This window comes from Thamnophis sirtalis, unplaced genomic scaffold (genome assembly GCF_051295495.1).
Source record: "Thamnophis sirtalis isolate CommonGarterSnake01/CBP01778 unplaced genomic scaffold, rThaSir2_p1.2 scaffold_3, whole genome shotgun sequence".
Taxonomy (NCBI): Eukaryota; Metazoa; Chordata; class Lepidosauria; order Squamata; family Natricidae; genus Thamnophis; species Thamnophis sirtalis.
This window is the reverse complement of record NW_028261383.1, coordinates 91,598,337-91,619,932: the sequence shown is the minus strand read 5'-3', so window position 1 is coordinate 91,619,932 and position 21,596 is coordinate 91,598,337. Positions and strand designations below refer to the sequence as shown.

The 21,596-nt window shown below is 34.7% G+C and overlaps 1 protein-coding gene across 6 annotated transcripts in view; it reads right to left on the bottom strand.

The window, feature by feature from the left end:
• Positions 1-21,596, bottom strand: part of FAM13B (family with sequence similarity 13 member B) — a 65,126-nt gene that overhangs the window by 31,043 nt on the left and 12,487 nt on the right. For 4 of the 6 annotated variants that reach the window (XR_015695957.1, XM_087709502.1, XM_087709497.1 and 1 more), the window contains exons 2-10: positions 18,705-18,871; positions 17,204-17,392; positions 15,428-15,640; positions 13,403-13,577; positions 12,719-12,860; positions 9,916-10,085; positions 4,296-4,337; positions 2,581-2,724; positions 1,031-1,157 (exon numbers count right to left, since the gene is read on the bottom strand). Coding sequence is in view for 5 of the 6 variants with exons in the window: in XM_087709502.1 (XP_087565628.1) it covers positions 1,031-1,157; positions 2,581-2,724; positions 4,296-4,337; positions 9,916-10,085; positions 12,719-12,860; positions 13,403-13,577; positions 15,428-15,640; positions 17,204-17,360 (1,170 nt within the window). In the remaining variant the exon portion in view is untranslated. The remainder of the gene's footprint in view (positions 1-1,030; positions 1,158-2,580; positions 2,725-4,295; positions 4,338-9,915; positions 10,086-12,718; positions 12,861-13,402; positions 13,578-15,427; positions 15,641-17,203; positions 17,393-18,704; positions 18,872-21,596) is intronic. The other 2 variants (XM_087709501.1, XM_087709498.1) reach the window with 2 other exon arrangements.

Genomic DNA, 21,596 nt, shown 5'->3' with positions numbered 1-21,596 from the left:
GAACTGTGTTCACAGGTGTTCCAAATGTGTTGTGGCTCAGCAGGAGCCGTTGGAGCTGCCACCAGACTCCGACAGCGAGGGGCCCTATGAGTCGGCTCTGGAGGATCCTGGACAGGGTTCCGACTCCGAGCAGGGCGCAGAGAGGCTGGTTGGCCACCAGGAGGTGCCTGACCTTTGGACCAGTGGGGAGGAGACAAGGGAGAGTGAGCCAGACACCAGCAGTGAGTTATTCCTGGATGCTTGGCACCGAAGAGCTAATAGGCGTAAGGAATAGTTGCGTAGTTACAGGAGATAATTGCACTCAGCTGGTGGTCATTAGGCTCTTCTCCAGACTATAAAAATACTGCTTGTGCACATGCCCCTCTTGCAGAAGTCAACGCAGGAATGAATGTCGGAGAACATTACTGTGAGCTTGGCAGGCTGGATTGCTGCCAAACCTTATATGTGCTAGATTGCTGCCCAAGCTTGTCTGTGCCTGTTTGCTGCCAAGGACCTGTGTGTCTGTTAATTAAATGCTGTAACTTATCTTTGGCTCAGAGTGTGTGTTGGTGTGGGACGAGGGGGGGTCAGAACACAAATGAGTGCCTAAAAGCAAAATTCTTATAGCTTTGACTACCACTTGCCTTTTCAAGCTGTATTTACAGGTATATGGAGCACCTGCCAGTTCAAGTTGAGTTTCAAGAGAGGAGGCAAACTCTCATCCCATGGCTTGGATGACCTGCCTAGCAGACTGCATTAGACTTACGTTCCCCACCCAGAGTTACAAAGAAGAATTATGACGGTCTATGACCATAAAAATACTTCATTGAAAAGGAAGAATACAAGCATAGTCTGGAGACTCTCTTATATCAATGGAAAGTGAGGATATTGTTATTATAGCTATTTTACAGCAGGATAACAATATATTTACAAAACAAATGCTAACAGTATTCCGTCTGGTTATATTTCAGATTGAACTAAAATATTTTCAGACTACAGTTACAGGAAACAAAACTCAAAATGCATGAAGCATATTTTATGCTACTCTTACCTGATAATTTTCTTTTTCCTCAGACACAGGTTGTACAATTTCACTGTCTAATTTAGTGCAATTCACTGTTTCAGAGCAGTCTCCAAGATTCTCATAATCTTTAGTAATATTCTTTTCAGTATCATCCCTAACAAAAGGAACAAGATGCTAAATAATGAATTTTACCTGCATAAAACTATCTGGTTATGGGTTTAGGTTAAGGATTTTAAGCATTTACTATTTTGGTGATCATTCTGGATTAATGAAATCAGAATATGTATGTACAACTGCATTCAGAAAAGAAAAAAAGTAAATTCCTAATATCCATTAATTATTGAATAAGATGCTCATAAATGTTATAGCACAAATACATATAACATTCTACTTTTGGGGATAACTTAATATTGTTCCTATCAAATCCAGCCATAGGCTGTAGATACTGCAATGATGCTTAGACTGCTATTCCCCAAAGCAAGGAATTTAGAACAGTGGTAGAAAGAAACATATGTTGCGGTTGGTTGATACAAATTGATCACACTGAAACCATTCTGAAACAACCGACATCTACGAAACAGAAGCTGCTGCCTATTCAAACACGTTACTTGAAGAATAACTTCAGAAGAAGCGGAAGGGGAATGAAACTTTCCCCTAAGCCACTATATGAAAAAATGGATCTAAAGATGCTGCAGGCATCTTTGTGCTACAGGTAGTCCTCAACTTACCATCATTTATTCAGCGACTGTTCAAAATTACAATTCTAAAATAATGGCTTATGACTCGTGCCCAAAGTTATTACCATTGCAGCACTTCCACAGCTACATGACAAAAATTCAGGCACTTGGCAGCCTGCCTACACTTACAATCAAGAGGCACATCACTGCCCATTTATTTGTTTGTATTTCATATTTCTTAACTGCCCATCTCCTTTTGACTGCCCTGCACCCTGCTTCACTGGACTGCAAGCAGTCCCGCAACCACATAGGTCTGCAGCTACTTGACACACCCACCCACCCCGGGTGCCTCAGCAAGCATTCATGTGCCTAATGTCTTTCTTTACGACCACCCTCGCTTATGACAGAAATTCTGGTGCCAATTTGTGATGTAATAGTACTGTGGAATCATTCAGTTTGGGTATTTCATTTGCAGTTGGCTAACATCACTGAAAATACTGTCAGCAACAACAATCTACAAATTATACTCCTTATTTAATTAGAATGTCCTGCAGGTAAATCATCACCTGCCACAATTGGACAGCAATATAAAGTTCCTTGTTTATTCTTATAGGAAATTGATTTGAAATAAAACACAGCAGAGCATGAATAAATTATCAGAACACTATGAAAGCGCTTATGAAATATATTAAGGATAATAGAAATGCTATCAAGTATCCTCCTCTTCATTATCATCACTATCATCATCTTTATTCATTATCCATACTATCATCACATAGTGCCCAAACACTGCAAATAATAAAATTTCATTTTATTGCTATTTATTTATTATAAAAAATCATTTTTATTTTAAATGATTGGTTTTTGTAACCAAATAAGCAATATAAAATAAAATCTTACCGGTTGTTAGATCCTTTTTCATCTTCCTCAATATCTCCTTCATGACACACCACTCGGTGCTGTAAATTGAGATCTTGATCTATGCTGCTCTGCAGATCAAAAAGATGTTGTTCTACAGCTGCTCTAATTGTTCTTTCCAAGATACTTGAAATAAAACAATGATATGTATTAATAATCTATTTTCTTATGTGTAAAATATGTTGCTCAATTTTGTTCCTAGCACACAGAGGATATTCAACTGAAAAAAACTAGTTTATTCATTCACTTTTACTATCAAATAGACACAGTGTGCATACATTACAAAAATAAATCTTTCTCAAAGTTTTTAATTAAATCAACTACTGTCATTGTACAGTTCAAATAAGACAAACAAAAAGAAAAGCTACAATAACAGACTAACAGAAAGAAAAAAACTACAATCAAAACTAATTCCTTACACAAAGAGGATTAAAGTAAATTCCTTTATAATTCCAACTGAAAGCATGAAAAAATTTAAAAATTAAGTCAAAGAGCCATTCATCCCATATTTTTCTATCAATTTTTAAATTTAATAATTGGAGGGAAAAAATTACTGGAGTTGACACTCCATTAAGTAAGCTGAAACAAGTGAGTATATCCCAGTTTGCTAACCTACTGCTCCCTCCTCCTATCTGGATTAAGGTTTCACTTAAGGATGACCATATTACTATTGGTTCAGGCTTTCCTAAAGAACATTTGTTTAATTTGTTCACTGTAGACTACTGCCTATTTAGTGCTTTATTTATATTTGGTTACCTGTATCTGAAATCTTGTTTTATTAATGGAAACATTAATATCAATATAGATATAAAAACAATAATCATTATCCATAAATCACTCCTAATCACTAGTTATATTGCTGTAATATCATGAATTTTTCTGACGCTCATAGTTCAAAGTAATACAGGTTTAGAAATGGAAGCAGGCTGAGGCCAATCTGAAGGAATAGCAACCCTTCTGAGAATTGGTGGTTTAATTGTGAATTGTACAATATAAAGGTATAATTTAAAAAGGAACTAAAAAGATACAGAAAAAAATGAATGTCAAAAGAACAAGAATTTAGGGTCAATACAAGCCATATGCTCTTAGACCAATAAGAAATGTGGGTATAGTGAAGATTAGGAAAAGAAAAATGGTGGCTAACTTTAGTTTTAATATTTTAAATAGTCATTCAATATTTTAAATAGTCATTCAATATTAATTCCAACTTTTTATCTATACTAAAGTCAGCCAGTATTTATTCACCAAAAGGTCAACATTGCAAAGGTTTCATAACATTACAGGCAGTCCATGACTTACAACCACAATGGATCCCAAAATTTATGTTGCTAAGCAAGACAATTGTTTCATTTTACAACCTTTCTTGCTACAGCTATTAAGTGAATCACTGCAGTTAGTAACATGGTTAAGTGAATCTAGCTTCCCCATGGACTTTGCTTGTCAGAAAATAGCAAAAGGTGATCACATGACTCCAGGACACAATCATTATAAAAACATGCCAGTTGCCTGGTGACCAGATTTTAATCATGTGATCATGGGGATGATTCAATGGTTATTAAGAGTGAGAATTGTTATGTCACTTTTTTCAGTGCCGCTGTAACTTTGAATGGTCACTTAACAAATAGTTGTAAATCGAGATTACCTGAATACAATGCAATCTTGAATATTTTCTACACCTATGGGGAATTTATACTTACTCTGCAGAAGCTGGCAAGATACTTAAGGGGGAGAGATGAGCACTGCAATGAAAATGATATACAGAGTCATTCAGATTTCAGTTCCTTTCATTTTAGTATATTGTAATGATGTTCAATTAGAAAGCTAGTATATCAATGACAGGTTACAAACACTAATACAAGCTTTAGAATCAGCCATAATTCTAGTTGACCAGGTTATATGTCTTTACCCCTCTTTTAAGATTTTCTCATTCAGCATACTTAAATGCAGTCCTTTAATATATCTTGCAAAACACATTTTGCAAGCAAAACAATACAGCAAAGCATGAACTGCTAACAGAACAGACCCAGGTGTTGATCTCAACAATAACTATTGTTATTAACATGTTATTTAGTAATGCTAGGAAAGCCTGTGCAAAGTATTTCAAAAAGGTGCTTTGCAAAGTGTGTTAACATGAACAAAGCACCTCTCTTTAAAATGATAACGGAGCCACATACTTTGCAAGCTGCTTTAAAAACTCTCCTTAGTTGCTTATGCACAGAAACAGTGTTTTTATAAAGGAAAATATATGGTCTATCTTATAAAGATTTTGAAGACAGCACCCCTATCACCTTGCTGCTGTTTCTTGAAAAAATGAAGTATGAAAGGAAAAACTATATTCTTTCCTCCACATTAAAAAGGGATGTGTTCCTTCCTTCCCCTTCAATTTACATGAAGAAATGCAAAATGCTTTTTACAGGAGATGAAAAAACATTTTTAATTTCCTCGCAGGACATGATATGAAAGAAGAGTATTTTAATTAACATAGCAAGAATGTTTATAGCAGCACAGCTGGGTGTAACATATCAGGGAGGACTTCTTATGACTGGCAGGAAGGCAGTTTTATTCATCCTTTAGATTAGTATCTCAAAACTTCCACCAGAAAAATTGTGACTATTTAAAGGCAGCAAAGCATTAATTATTGGGAAAAAGAAGTAATACATTCAAGGTTCCATAATCAAAATAAGTATCTTCTCATTAAATTTTACACTTTGTTGCACTTGAGTTTTCAAAATATTGTACGAAATATATGAAATTTTAATGAATGTTCTTCCAAAATAATTTTGTGTTTCCTTGCTCTAAAAAAAATGAAAGGGTTTTAAAAAAACTCAGTTAAGTATAAATTTTGTCATTTAATCTTTTGTCATGTTCTTTATAACAAAAATTAGCAAATCATTAAAAATATTGTGCACCTGTTCAGTATTGATGTAAGTAAACATGATATAAAATAGTTCAGAAAGCAGTAATGAACAGTATTAGTCAAACATCCATAATTTGATGAAGTTTACAGTAATTAAACAGGGAAGTAGCCTCCAAACAAGAAAAATTAGTGGCTTTGCAGGTTAGGAAGAAATGAGGTTTCACATGCAAGTTTAAATGAATGTCTCAAGAACTAAACATGAATAGAAAATGTTTGATTGGAAGCTCTAGTCAGTTTTAAGTACGAACTGAGAAGACAAATAATAGAGAATAACATTTTATAAAGCGTAGTTCACTAAGATCTAACTACAAAAAAATTATATGTTTATTTATTTTGGGAAAAGTAGAAACAAAGGTTTTCCATTTTGGGTATAAATAATTTTAATAGTAGGACTAGCAACACATTTTTTTCTATATCAAAAAAAAAACCCTTTAAGATCCTAGCATACCTACAATGTCATGTCATAAAGTTAACATACAAATTTCGAAGCTTAAAATACAATACTAAATTAGTTTTACAGCTGCTTTGTTTGCTATAACAAAGGCCATCTTATTTTTGCTTATACATAAAAAATATGTCCCCTAATTATTTTTCCCAAAACCACCACATTTTTCTTTTACTAAGTAACTGTTAATTTTGGAATGGAAAAACAAATGCTTTTCATCTATTGTAACTAATACGAACAAGCTCTTAACCTGTGAAATGCAATGAAGTACTTAAGCAGCATTAATGAGAAGAAAGGACTCATTGGAAAAGCCCCTGATGTTGGGAATGATTGAAGGCAAAAGGAGAAGGGGACGGCAGAGGATAGATGGTTAGATAGTATCATCGACATAATGAACATGAATTTGGGCAAACTTGGAGGGACAGTGGAGGACAGGAGGAGTTGGTATGCTATGGCTATGGGGTTGTGAAGAGTCAACATGACTTAGCAACTAAATAATAACTTAAGCACTACATTAACACTGTATTATATAATATACAGAGGATCAAAAGAAAGTTTAACAAAATGAAATAGTTAAACAAAATTTATTAAAGAAATTTTTAAATAAGCACTTGAGTATTCAAAGTTTATCTAAGGTACTTTGATCAGCAAGTATTTCATTAAATTATATAATAGCCGTATTTGACAAAGTTCTAAACTTCTTTTAGTGCTTCCAAGAGGGGGGGGGGACTTAGTCCGTAAACAAAACACTCAACACTGCCTCCCCCACATCAGCTATCTCCAATGCAGTGATTATTCTCCAAAAAACAGTATCACTTCCAAGCCTAATTTTTTAATTGCTTTTACAGTCTCTTTCATTAGTTTTAAGATTTTAATATTTCAAGCAGCAGCATTACTTAGGTGAATTTCTAACAAAGAATGACACAACATAATACAACATGACCATTTTAATATGTTGTCACAATCTGACAAAATCGTGTAAATATTCATAACTTATAATTTTAATAAACAAACAAACAATTAGGAATACATGGTTTATTCTCCTTAAATATAATAGATTATATGACTGCAGAGAAATAGCAGTGCATAGCAGTGCATATTTCCAAAGCTAGTTAGCTTTTAAAAGTTATTTCAGTTCTATTATGCAACCCTTTAAGTCAGCTTACCTATGTAGTAGAACTTTGTAAGCCATTTTCATTGTTTTTGCTACTCCAAATGAACATTTCATATGAAAACACTTCATTGGAAAAAAACTAAACAGATCAGCAGTCTCTGTTGGCTATTCTGCTTGCTTAATTTAAGTAGTTGCTTCTAAGATAGCATTGAAGTACTGCACTAAGTCCTGCAGTCTACATAGAAAAGACTGCAACATGAGGTCACTACAGACAGTAAGCTGCCCAATCAACATTTTACTTCTAATAGGCAACTCCTGGATACAAGAAAGTGGATCTTAAGGGCATCTGAACAAATTTGCAACCTTTTCCATTTAAATCATCACAGAAAAATGTGAAATGTATAAATGTCGTTCTATTTTCAATTATTCCATATCATAGTTTACATAAGCCCTTAATGCAGCCAAAGAATAGGAAACTCAGCTCAAACTGCAATAAAACTGGTTTATCCAGCTATGAAAGTAAATAATATTCATCAACAGAGATGAGTATACAATAAAAATATCACAGATACTTTAGATACTTTAAATAGATAGCATAGGCTATCTATTTTTGGTGTTATTCAGTATTAGTTAACAGAATAACAGAGTTGGAGCAGACCTTGGAGGTCTTCTAGTCCAACCCCCTGCTCAGCCAGGAAACCCTATAACATTTCAGACAAATGGTTGTCCAATCTCACAACCTCTGGAGGCAAGATGTCCCACTGATTAATAGTTGTAACAGTCAGGAAACGTCTCCTTAGTTATAGGTTCTTTCTCTCCTTAGTTAGTTTCTATCCATTGCTTCTTCTCCTGCCTTTAGCTGCTCTGGAGAATAGCTTGACTCCCTCTTCTTTGTAGCAGCTCCTTAGATATTGGAACACTGCTATCATGTCACCCCTAGTCCTTCTTTTCATTAAATTTGACAATCCCAAATTCTTGCAACCATTATTCACATGTTTTAGCCTTCAGTCTCCTAATCATAAGAGACAACAGTAAATGCACCTTGAATTTCCCTTCCAATTCTCTATAGTGTTATTTATTATTCATCACAAAGTATTAATTAATCCTGCAATTTATGAAGACAGAACTATCCAATTTATGAAACAGAGCTAGACATTTGTAGCATCGACATCTAAAAGTAAATACAAACCTGACATATAAGTGTCAAACATTATCTAGACAATTTGTTTTCAGTACATAACAGATTGACAATGAAGTAAGCACAGAAATATGGCTAGATATGTGTCATCCTCAGTTAAAAATTATATGCAATGAAAAGGTTAAATCCTGAATTAATCATTGTATATGTGTATGATAAGAAAATGAATACTGTTTTATACATATGCTTCTAATGTGGCCTATCAAATTAATACTTATGAAATAATCAGAAATAGCTATTTAAAATAGCTGGGCTTCACCCTATGTACTCTTTTCCTTCTTTTTACATGACATTGTAAAATTACACTTTGCTTCCCTCCCCCCCCCCCCGCCCCGGAAACCTTCTCCCATCTGAGGTGAGATCTGCCTTCATACTTCTGACCTTCCGAAAGAGCCTAAAAACTTGGTTCTGCCACTTGGCTTGAGGCCCCAATAGGGGCCTGCTACATTGGTGATGGCTGATGGAGCAGAGAATATTCTCATCAACATCTTGGTCCTTAACTTTTAATCTTTTTCCCCCAAATTTTAATTGTTTAATACTTTCTAACTTTTTATTATATTGTAAGCTGCCCAGAGTCACTGTATTAGAGAGATGAGCAGCAGAGACATTTAATATATAAAAAGAATAAGTACAAAAATGTTATTTCCTATTTTTTGGTTCATAACAAATTAGTTGGCTGCTATATTAAGGATGCTATATTCAAAATATGCAGGATGTAATAAACAAAATGTTATATGCCTACATTGTAGTCTTTAAAAAGATCATTTTAAATGGGGGTTCTAACACTGATTTTTTGGATATTGGATATTAAGAAAGTATATGGAATTACAGAGAACTGTCAGTTTCATTTTTCCTATTAAGAGACCATTAACTTTATTGAGTAGTAGACACAATTAGTGGGATATTGTTTTGACTTCATCTAACATTCTATATATTAATACACCCAATTTCCCTCCTTTTGTTAAAATATTTCTGTTATTATTACTCACATCAATATAGTAAATTAGGAAAGAAGGAAACAAATTTGCAGTCACTATGGGAATTGAAACACTCCCACCTCACGCAAGCTTAGAGAGATACCCCCAGCATGATTATGGCAGAAGCCATGTAGAATAATGTTTACGTTTACACCTTGCAGTTTTTCTACTAGAATCAGGCTAGCCACAGTGAGACTGCTGGATCCTGAACATTAACTCAATTCATTTTACATTCTTGGAGGGGTGGGGATTACATTACTTAAAGCAGCAAATGAGTCAGAACTTTCAAAAATTGTTTCAAGCTAAATTAAGTGTTAATTTTAAACTATTATTTCATTAAATTGTGAACTGTTTTATGAAGCATTGATATCCTGAAATTTTGTCATGAATCCATAATTCAAAATGCAACTATTTTAAACTGTTTTGCATTATCAGAGAATCACTCTAGTCCAGACGAAGGAAACTCAGGTCTGAGATCTTTGGGTCAATTTGACTACATTACTGTATCTAAGTTTGACTTCTGTGACAGAATGGTTGGAAAGTTGTTTCCAAAATTTTGCATAACTAAAATCCTAAAATTCAAAACTAAAACAGAAGCATATATAGTATTGAACTATACCACAGTGTACTGTCTATTGATACCATCCTTAGTAACTTTGCTGATACCTTGTTGAGGCTGAAACACTACATGACTCCAGGATGCTCTCCATCATATCTTGAGGCTCTGTATCTTCCCTATATTTTGGATCCTCTATGTTTTCTTCCTCTTCCTCTTCTTCTGGCAGTTCTTCAGACTGCTCAAGCTTTATATCATCTTCATCCAACAAATCATTTATCTTTAAAAAAACAAAGAAAGAAAAAACAAGTAACATCAAGAGCCCATTTTCTCAGATAAAACAAATTATTAAATTCCACACACTGGAGGGAAAGTATATGTTAAAAATAAAGTGGATCAAACTTTATTGATACCTATGTTTTGGATCTCAACTCAGCAACATGTAACAATGAACCTCTGGACTCGCTGCCAGGGATATTGCCTATAAAATGTAACTTTAAGCCAATACACAAGAAGAAAAACAAAGATATCTATTCCTTGAAGAAAGTCACAAGATTTTTAAGAGATTTAATGTGGATCTTCTTTAAATAAAGCACACATATCATGAAGAGTAGCAGTGTTCTCTAGCTTAATAATACTGAAATCTCTGCTCTTCTTATTTCTGAAAGCAATTTAATGAAATCTCAATCCAACATAGATAAGGTAAATATTCCCCTCGCACATATGTGCTAGTCCAGTGATGGGCAACCTTTTTGGCGTGGTGTGTCAAAAATCGGCAAAAAATCGAGCATAACTCGCGTTGTGTGTCACTTCGACAAAAACATAATTTTGCGCAATTTATAGTTTAAACTACAAAAATGTATAATTGCAATATATAATTGTATTTAATAAACCAAAAACAAATTATTTAACATACCTGCTTAGTAACTTCTTTCATCCTCACTTTTTTCCAAGAGCTGGGAATGATTAGTTTCAAAATGTCTATTTATATTCCACGTTCTGCTTACTACCATTTCAGTACATAGAACGCAAAATGATCTGCCATTTTTTTCTATAATGCCATAAATCTCGCTCCATGTCTCTTGAAAGGGTCGGCCACTGCCACTACCACTCCCTTTACTTAACGTTTGTTTTTTATTTTTGGGATGCTCCATCAGTGGGCCAGTGACAGCAGATAGAATTATAGATAGCCAATTAGGGGTTAACTAGCCTAACAAGCTAACACAACCTCCCCCTCACTTATCTCAGTTATTGTGGGCAATTACAAGTCCATGGCACCCCAATAGTTGCTGCTAATGGCGCTCACAGTTCCCGTTGGCACTCCGCTGTTCCCTGCTGTGGTGCGGTCGTAACCGACAGTCCCAGGAATAGACTCTCTGTGCCGGCCTGACTGGAGAGAGGTGCGCACTGTTCCCGCGCTCCTCTCCTGCGGGTCCTCCCTCGCTGCGCTGATGACGTGTGTGCGCACGGCACGCACGCCTTACCAGCAGCCCCTGCGCTCAGAAAGGGGCGGCGGCGATACAGTAAGTGAGTGTGGGCGGGGGAGATCACACGTCCCCCCCCCGTTCCTCCAGCACAGATTCTTTCATCCTCGGCGGCCGTGCAGGAGCCGAGGATGAATCGCATGAAATCCTGTGCGTGTCACCCCAAATGGCTACGCGTGTCAGCACTGACACACGTGTCATAGGTTCGCCATCACTGTGCTAGTCGATCTTGACTCTAGGGGGTGGTGCTTATCTCCGTTTCAAAGCCGAAGAGCCAGCGCTGTCTAAAGACGGCTCCATGCTCATGTGACCAGCATGACTAAATACCAAAGGTGCACAGAACGCTGTTACCTTCCCACCAAAGGTGGTTCCTATTTTTTCTACTTGCATTTTTACATGCTTTCTAATTGCTAAGTTGGCAGAAGCTGGCACAAGTAACAGGAGTTCACTGTGTTACGCAGAGCTAGGGATTTGAACCACTAGATTGCCAACCTTTCTGATCGACAAGCTCAGCATCTTAGCCACTGAGCCACCACGTGCCCATAACATAGATGCAATAGATTACATTTGTGTTCAAATTTTATCACCAATAGGAAAATCATCTATTTCCAAAATCTGCTTGGACACATTGATTCTGTGCATATGTATTTTTCTTGCTTCTTACTAGTTTTCAAGCTTATTTTCCCAGGAGACAGAGGGGTTAAACAGTAACATTAAATGAACTGGTTTGCATAACTATTTTTCACGCTGCACTTGCAGATAAAGAATTTTTACTTGTTTTATTGTATTTATTAAATTTTTATGCCACCCATCTCTTCTCTAAGGTGACTTAAATAAATTACGTACATATCACTGGAGCATGCTATAATTATTACCGCTAGATGAATGAACTGAACAAAATTCTTCTTTGTTAAACCATGATTTTCTCTTAGTTTAAATATCAACAATTTAAATAATAACACTGCACATACTATATTTGAACATTTGAGAAAATGCAACATACTTTTCCTCTCTCATGTAGCAAAGAGAAGAGAGAAGTATGAAGAGTATAATGACAAGGCTAGACTTGTTCACATCTCATTAAACCATAGATTAGTGTTAAAGTTCCCCTATGAGAACTGGTTTTTTTTAATAATTGAGTAAAATAGCTTATAACTGTATTTCTGCAAAAAGGACAATTAACATTACTTTAGAATTTTCATTTGGGCTACTCTCTGAAGTATATAAGAAATAGGGTTCTATTACAACCCAGCTATTTCAAGCATCTTCTGCATATGGTAAAATAAAAGGTAGGAATATAAATGAAGCCGAATTAATAAACTGAACTAGAATTTCTAAACATATCTCACAGTACATTATACAGCAAAATATTTCTATTTTTACATTATTACAAATATTTTATCTATCCAAAAATACATTAGTTTCTTACCTGCTCAGTTACTGAACTTAAATCATTAGATGAGAAATCTTCCTCTTCATTTTCAAAAAGTTCATCATAATTTTCTAGCAGTCCTGCCATTATTCTGCTAACAAGTTCTTGCTCTTTCAGATCCTCCACATCTGTGTAAATGCTTTAAGAATGTCCAAAACTAAATTCATGTTTTTTAACATTATTTTATCAAATGATGTTAATATTTCCTACTCCAGGGTTACCAGAGGTAAAGATTAAAAAGGACTGCCTATATACTATTTTCCTCTCTAAAGCTAGACAACTTTCTAAGAGCACCATCTACAAGAAATTACTATTTTGGTTTGTCTAGCAAACAGGGCCACTGCTTGAATTACCCCAATTCTGAGCATCTAATATCATTGTGGAATTACATTTAAAAAAAATAAGTAATGGGCAGATCTAATATTTATACAAAAATTGAATTTTGCTAATTTAAAGTAATTAATTAACAAAAGTTTTGTTAATTTAGCAAAAGAAAAAACTTCTTTCACTATTTTAATAGAAAAGCTAAATTTAAGGAGCATATAATTTTAACATAATATTTAATAAATTTGCTGAATGGATAAAATGAAGGAAGGTAAAATAAATTACTTAATTGTTAGATTACAGGAAGAATTTCTTAAATACACTTTTACTCTAAAGGGGAAGGGAACAATATCTTACTGAAAGACATCAGGACCAAAAACTGCAGCCAATGAAGTTGCAGACCAAATCTCTTCATGATGTGATGCTACATTAGCTAAAAATCTACACAGAAACTTTAATAAACTGTAATTCACAGGCGGAAGTTGTTGCAAGAGGAATCTTAATTTTCTTCCAAATTCATCTTCATTATAATCTGCAAAGTGTGATAGAATTTTTAATAAATTTTAATGCAGTATTCCACATTTGATAAATTTCAATTCAAATAGCAGTATGAAGTTTCATGCAGAACCGTTCAATTCAATTTTAAATATAAATGTCACCTTTTAAGTAAAAAAAACCTTTTCAGTAATTGAATATTTTTCACCTAATTTTCTGTCCTTGATTTTAGCAATCTTTCCTATCATCCCTAGTTTTTGTATAATTATTTGTTAGTTTTATGTTATCTTTATCTTTGTCAGATGAATTTAAATTATCTAAACAGATATGTATATGAAATGTATTTTAATATGTAATAAAAATTTCCATCCTCTCCCAAGTATTGTAATCATTTTATACCAGGAATTAACATCTGAAGCTGTTACTACTTCTATAGTTTGTTATATTTTAATATTTTAATTCTGTGTCAATAGCTTTTCCATCTCGCCTGCAGAAAACATGACTGCATTCTATATATTCATATTAACCAAAACACCAGGAGGAGAACATACAGATACCAAGTTATTAAGTTATTCATTTATTTTGCAAAATATGTATCACAAGTATATCAGATTGGCTTTGAAAAGGTATTATTAGACTGAAAACAAAACATTGGATAAAAATATCTATATTTAAATATAGTACATGCAGCAATCAAGAGCTATATTCTGATTCTGTTTATTTATAATGGTTCAGAGAACTCATGCACATTGCTCAGTTGTTCAAGTTTAGCTCTTTATCAGACCTTTGTTATGCAGGTCTGTGCCAATCTTTTTAAGAAGCTGCTTCAATGCTTTTTCCCAGTTATCTAAACACACAAATATATTCACAAATTCTGTCAGAATCTTTGCTAAAACAAATGCTCAGAGGACCTAGAAAGAGGCTTGAAATGAGTGCATCAAACCTTTAACAGATAGTTGCCCTTGACATTTCTGAACAGCAAGTTCACATTTGCTTGCCTTGCCAAGCATTCCTGCAATTTTCAAACCTATATCTACCTACCTACTTATCAAGATATGACGGTCACCTCTAAATCTATTTTGATTATCAATATTAAGAAAAATAGCTTATTTAGCAATTGATTGCCATTCAATAGAAGAAACTGAAACATATAGATGCATACTCAGAATATGTTTATTAATTCTAAAAAAGAGTTTAAGAATGTTTTTAAATGTTTCTAAAGAAATATGAAATATCAATTGAAGGTATCTTTCAAAATGTTTTCAAAATATCAAACTTTCAAAATATCTGAATTTATTTGTGGTTCCATGTGTTGAAATGTTCACATAATTTAGATATAGTTAAACCACAAGAAATTAATGGAAGGATATTTTGACACACATGGACTTCATTCAATCCATCCAACACATATTCTTTGACCAGCTTGTATGTTAGATTATTTACAAATTTCTGAGAAGGGATCACATAAAAATAGGTATGTCGGGATTTATTAAGACAATTTCATTTTCTCTTTAGTTTTTCAGATATAGAGATAGGGCCAAAACCTATCTCTATATATCCAGTGGATATCAATTTAACAGAGCTCCAAACTAAATAAACCCCAATCATCAATAACATAGTGTGCATTTATGTCTGTAAAGAGGTAGGTAGGTATTATAATATAATCGTAATAAATGTTCTGTTTACATAATAATTATTAAATGGGTCTAAAAGTGGGAGAATGCTATTCCCACTACATACAGCTTTTATTTTTATCAATATCAAGGTTCCCAGTGATCTTGATACACATTTGAAATATTACAGAGGAAAATGTTTCAGACATTTTAAATTTCTAAATTAATTATTTCTGAGCAGTTTTTTTCATATATATTGAAGTCATTCCAATACCTTGAGGCAGTTGTATTAAATGCATATGAAGAGTGCCAGGAATAACTGGTTCTGGAAGTGCTTGAAGAAAATATCTAAGAAGACTAATAGCAGAAGGTACATCTGCTTCTTTAACCAGGTCCACATCTTCTCCTTTATCATATCTTTGCCGAAGCCACTCCACTGTTTCTGCATTCCCATTGACTTGAAAAAGTCCTTCTTGCTCTAGACCTCCTTCAAATAGAATGAAAAACCAATATTCCCTTTAAAATGAAAATATATTCATTTACCTATGAATGTCACGAAAACAAGCAAAAAAGAGGACCTAGCCAATGATGCTACCTAAAGAAACATTTACAAACATCAACAAAAATATTGGAGCAGTGTGCAAAAACATTTATCATTTAACAATGAAATCCACAAAATTTCCAATTTCAAGTTCATGGAATCTTTAAATGGAAAATACACTAGAGATTGATTAGAGGTTGTGAAATGGAACATTACATGCTGAAAAGAATTTGTTTCTTGCTTTGAATACAGGTAGCCCTAGATTTAAGACTATAATTGAACCAGGAATCATGGTTGCAAGTCATGGCAGTCATTAAGAGGGTTATTGCATGACTATGTCTGATTTTATGACTTTTGCAGCATTCGAGCATCTGGCACAATCATTAAGTGAATACTGGGGTCTTTAAGCAAACATTGAAGTTGTTAAATGAGTCTGTTTTTCCTAATGGGTGTTTTTTGCTGGAAACATGAAGTAAATGCTGGAAACTGGCAAAAAATCTCATCAAAATTGGATTTAAAAGACCATGAGACGCTGCAAATGGATATAAATGTGTGCTGGTTGCTAATGTCCAAGATGCAATCACATGATCACAGGCTGTGTGTTTATGTGGATATAGGCATCAGAAGTTCAAAAACAGGTTATAAGTAGTTCTGGGCAAATTTATTATAACTTCCAACAGATACTAACAAACCAGTCAATAAGCGAGGACTACATTTACTGTTAATATGTCAACTAACACTTGTTTTGTGCTCAAAATAGGATGCTTAGGGCATTTATTGAAGTTTCACACTTAAAATAGTTCAAATCTTTTCAAACATTTTACACACATGTAGAAATAAGATGTACTAATAGTTTCTCCCATGAGATTTTATTTGTGCACTGGAACTTTCTCTTGTTCTTTCCACTTTAGAATGTCCTCAACTCACAAGAGCAGATTTAGTGAATATATAAAGTGATGGGAGAAGAATTTGTTCCATTGCATGTAATCCTCAATTTACAATCATTCATTTAACAATCTTTTGAAAGTATGTCAGAAAAAATGACTAACGATCTCTGCATCACACGTATGACCATCGAACCATCCCCCGTAGTCACGTGATCACAATTCAGGCACCTAGCAACCAGTTTGAAATTATGATCAATTACAATGTCCTGTGATCACGTGATCACAATTTGTAAATTTTGTTCTTAATTTCCAGCAAAATAGAAACTGCAGTAATTCACTTAACAACCACTGGAAAAACTGCCATAAAATCAATTCTGACTTGACTTATGACCATAACAACTTAACATGGAAATTCCAAACCCAAATATAGTCATAGGTCAAGGGCTACCTGTACAAATGTTTCTTAGATTATAGGAGTGGTACAGAAGACAGTAGGATGGCATTCATTGTCATAAAGCACAGGAGAGAACTGTATTCATAACTTCCCAAGAAGAATATGTGAAAAATATTTATGTTTCTAAGTTTTAATTTTATCATTAAGGCACAGAACAAAAATACATACCATGTTCCTCAATATAGTCCACGACATGGCGGACTATGAATGGAACTTCACTGCCTGGTTGCCCTTCTTGTTGCAGTTCATCAAGTGGAATTCCAAATATTTTATTAGTAAGAACAGAGTTGCAATTACTCAAAGAAGGGGAGGAGCTCTTCCTCATATCTTTATGCAGCCCAATGTCAAAGTGTCTTTCTGAAAATAAATTAGTTGTAGATTTAACTTCTTCAATGTAATGCACTGCTTCCCCAGATATTTATTACCTGAAAAGGGATTAGAACTGCCTCTAGTAATAAACACCATCACAAAATGATTTCATTAGATGCTGGCTGCCAGGCAAATTTACCCTAGAAGCTAGGTAAACCAGAATGAATACCAAAATTTGGTTAGCTATTTCATTTCCTGGATAAGGCTTAACTTGTCTCCAGTTTAGTTTTTTTTTCATTAAAATGTACTCTCATTTTTTTACTATCACTGTAGCATGCTGATAAATATTTCACCATGTGAAAGATTTCTCCAAACTTTAGGAGAGACATCTCCTAAAGGGAACTGCAATAATAATTTTATTCAACCCCATTTGTCTTGTAATTTCCGGATTTAAGCCAAATGCTCTAAACACTTAAAGGTGGGAACGAAATTTTAAAATACAGCTGCCTAATATTCTGAAACAAACCTCTTTTCACAAACTTTAAGCACATTATAAACTGATAGACTGATTGTTTATAATTTTAATCACATACTATTTAATAGAACAGATAGCAATAGCAGTAGACTTATATACCGCTTCATAGGCCTTTCAGGCCTCTCTAAGCGGTTTACAGAGAGTCAGCATATTGCCCCCAACAATCTGGGTCCTCATTTTACCCACCTCGGAAGGATGGAAGGCTGAGTCAACCCTGAGCCGGTGAGATTTGAACCACTGACCTGCTGATCTAGCAGTAGCCTGCAGTGCTGCTTTTAACCACTGCGCCACCTTGGCTCTACCATGATGATTACCATAGACAGCACTTTCACTGCTTACATGCAACCAACAAAATACTTCTGGGTGGGTTTTGAACTATCTCTAAAAGTTATTAAAAATCAGAATGTACAATTCTGGACATCAATTATCAAACAGTTTAGGTCTATGCCTTTTGAATAGTACAAAGAACTACTTTTGACAAATTTCAGCCTTTTACAAACGTTTATTGGCATTTTAAAAAATAAGGAAGAAAACTGGATTTTCAGAAGGATAATTACAATAAGTAAATATGTAGTATCTTAAATACAAAAAAGCTAAATTTGAATGGATAGTGTAACCAATATGGACTTTACAATATGAGAAATGGGGGGGGGGGCTTACATATGAAAATATGCAGAGACTGCCCAAAGTTGCAGATCAGAGTGTATGTACCACACTACTGAAGAATGCTCTCCATTATGTTCCATTTTTATAAAGCAATATACCTTTGAAATCAATATAACTTAAGAATATCTTGAGAAAATAATAATAGTTGAGAACACCTACCTCACAGCACTTAAACACCTATGTTCACAAAATACTTTCTATGCCAGCTACCTTTACTGACCAAGCATTCTTTTGTCATTTATGGTTGCTTAAGGTTATGGCAGAAGATCAGCCTGTAGTTCCTCATTGAAGATGGGCAGAACTTGATCAGTATCTCAGCTATTAATCTGCAAAACACACAAAAGCATTTGAGTACTTGATATCTTAACAATGTATTCACAATACACATTACTGTACTAAAAAATAAAACTAAATTCTGTAGCATATAATACATTTCCCATTTGAAAAAGTTTGACCTTCAAACAACTTGCTCTAAAATCAAACTCCTTGTCTGTAGTTTAGGGCATAAACTACCCATTTGTTTGGGACTTAATAAAAATGTTCCAATGCTGTTTCAGTCATGCCAGAAATGTTTCAACCTTAAGAATTGTGTTTCAGTCTTAAAATGAAGGCATTTCACATTCATTTTTCCAGGATGATCCACACAGCATCAGAACACCTTCTGTAAGTTTATAGCAATTAATTTGCCCTCAGAATGCAATGCTTCATGTTCAAAACCAACAAGTAGCAGAAAGTTTGCACTCCATTGTATGGTCCAAACCAAATTTAAGAATAGATTATTGTTTCATATTATTGATTGACAATGTTAATTATGCAATTCAATGATTCTCAAGGTGAATATTATATATAAAAGAAGAATGTATAACTCTAAAACACATGTTTTCTCCGTAGAAATTATCCATTGTTATAAATAGGATTAGTTACTGAGCCAGAATGGAGCAACATTCTGTATGGTAGTCTACCAAAATACAGAAATATTTATCAGGAGTTAGAGCAGGGGTGTCAAACTCAAGGCCCACAGATCGCATTGGGCCCGCAGGATGCTTAGATCTGGCCTGCTGGGCCAGCGTGAAATAGCAAAGGACCGCCCCGCAGTGCCTCTGCTGCCAAAATTGGGATGCGGGGAGGGCACGTGTGGCCCCTCCCCACACCCAATTTTTGGCCTGGACTGCTTCCTGCAGCACCCTGACAGCGAAAACAGGTTGTGGGGGAGGGGCGCAGGTGGCCCCCACACCTCGTTTTAGCTAGCAGGGTGCTTCAGGAGGCATCCATCCCATCTGCTGTCTGTTCTGTCTCCGCCCCCCAGCCAGCCAGCCCATGGAGGACAACTACAATGTTGATCCGGACCTTGAAGAAATCCAGTTTGACATCCCTGAGTTAGAGGAATAAAAACAATTGTCCATTAAATGATTATATATTACTTACCGTACAGTAACTGAAAAATAAAATATGTATGTATGTATGTATGTATGTATGTATGTATGTATGTATGTATGTATGTATGTGTGTTCTAAAATAACTGCTTGTAATTTACCAAATACTCATTGGCACTTTTCTGCAGGTAGCTGCACTGGCCATTAAAGAGACATAGTAAATCACAATCTGGAAAAAGGTTTTGCCTCCATTTTTCACACAACGGCCTTCACACATTAAGATGGCTTAAGCCTGGTTTCACAAAACAAAAGAGCCACTCTGTAATGAATTAATTAAAATACAATTATAGCTAGTCAATTAACATGGATAACCATTTCCTAAACTGAATTACTACACTCAATTATTTAGAGTACAGGTAACCTCGATTTATAACCATTATTTAATGACCATTTGAAATTACAACAGCAGTGAAAAAATGACTTATGACCGTTGCAGCATCCCCATGATCATGTGATCAACATTCAAACACTTGGCAACTGGCCCATATTTATGACGGTTGCAGCATCCTGAGGTCATTGATCACCTTTTATGACTTTCTGACATGGAAAATCAATGGGGAAGCCAGATTCACTTAACCCTGTTACTAACTTAACAATTGCAGTGATTCACTTAACAACTGTGACAAGAGTCATAGGGCAAAACCACTTTAACAACTGCGTCACTTAGCTAGAAAAATTTTTGGGTTCAATTGTAATTTTTAAGTTGAGGACCACCTGCAGAACACCAACCAATTACCTATTCAGAAAGTTTCCACATCATGCAAAAGAAACATTAATCAACTACAGTGATATCACTAAAACAGTCACATAGTTCTTATGGTATAGAGAAAAAACATGTTTTGAAAAAAAAAGTACATGTTCATTTGCACAGTTCTTCTAGATTCCATCTTAATTCAGTTTAAATTACCTATTTAAAAAGTCATGGAATATGTACTATTTCTCACAATTCCTAAAGGGCAAGCAATATTTGTCTTTTGCAACAACTGCAATAAAGAGCAATAAGCAAGTATTCTTGTGCAAAATTCTAAACTATTAAAGTTACTCCAATACATTACTTTTAGCTTCCTATGGAAAGTAATCAACACCACCTAGATAACTATATGCTGATTTTATCACATTTACAATACTAATTTTATGCTTCCTTTCCCCACAGGGAAAACCACTGTCTTGGTTATTCTTATCTTTGTAGATACAGGTACATTATGGCACCTGAAAATTTTGTTCAAGGCCTTCAATGCTACCCTACCAAATTCAAGTTTTCAAAGTATTTCTTAACTGCTGGTTCCGTTACTGTTCACTGTTGATCCTAAAAGGCAGAAGTTACCCATCACTTAAGCATTTTCTTTGCAAATTCTATGCTGGTTGCTGTACTTGCTACAATTCTTTTGGCCTTTTTTATATTTAATATAGCTCATTTTTTTCAGTCTGCTCTTTCACTTTCATTACTAAAGATTACAGAGTATTTGCATTTTCAGCTGAGTATCAGTACAGCCCAAGTTATAGATGTTTCTACCTCCAATTGTAAAACTTATCTGCTTCCAATCCATACCCTCTCAATATATACTGAACATATAGATTTAACAAGAGAGGGGAGGCTGGTCTGTTCTACCATGTTCCA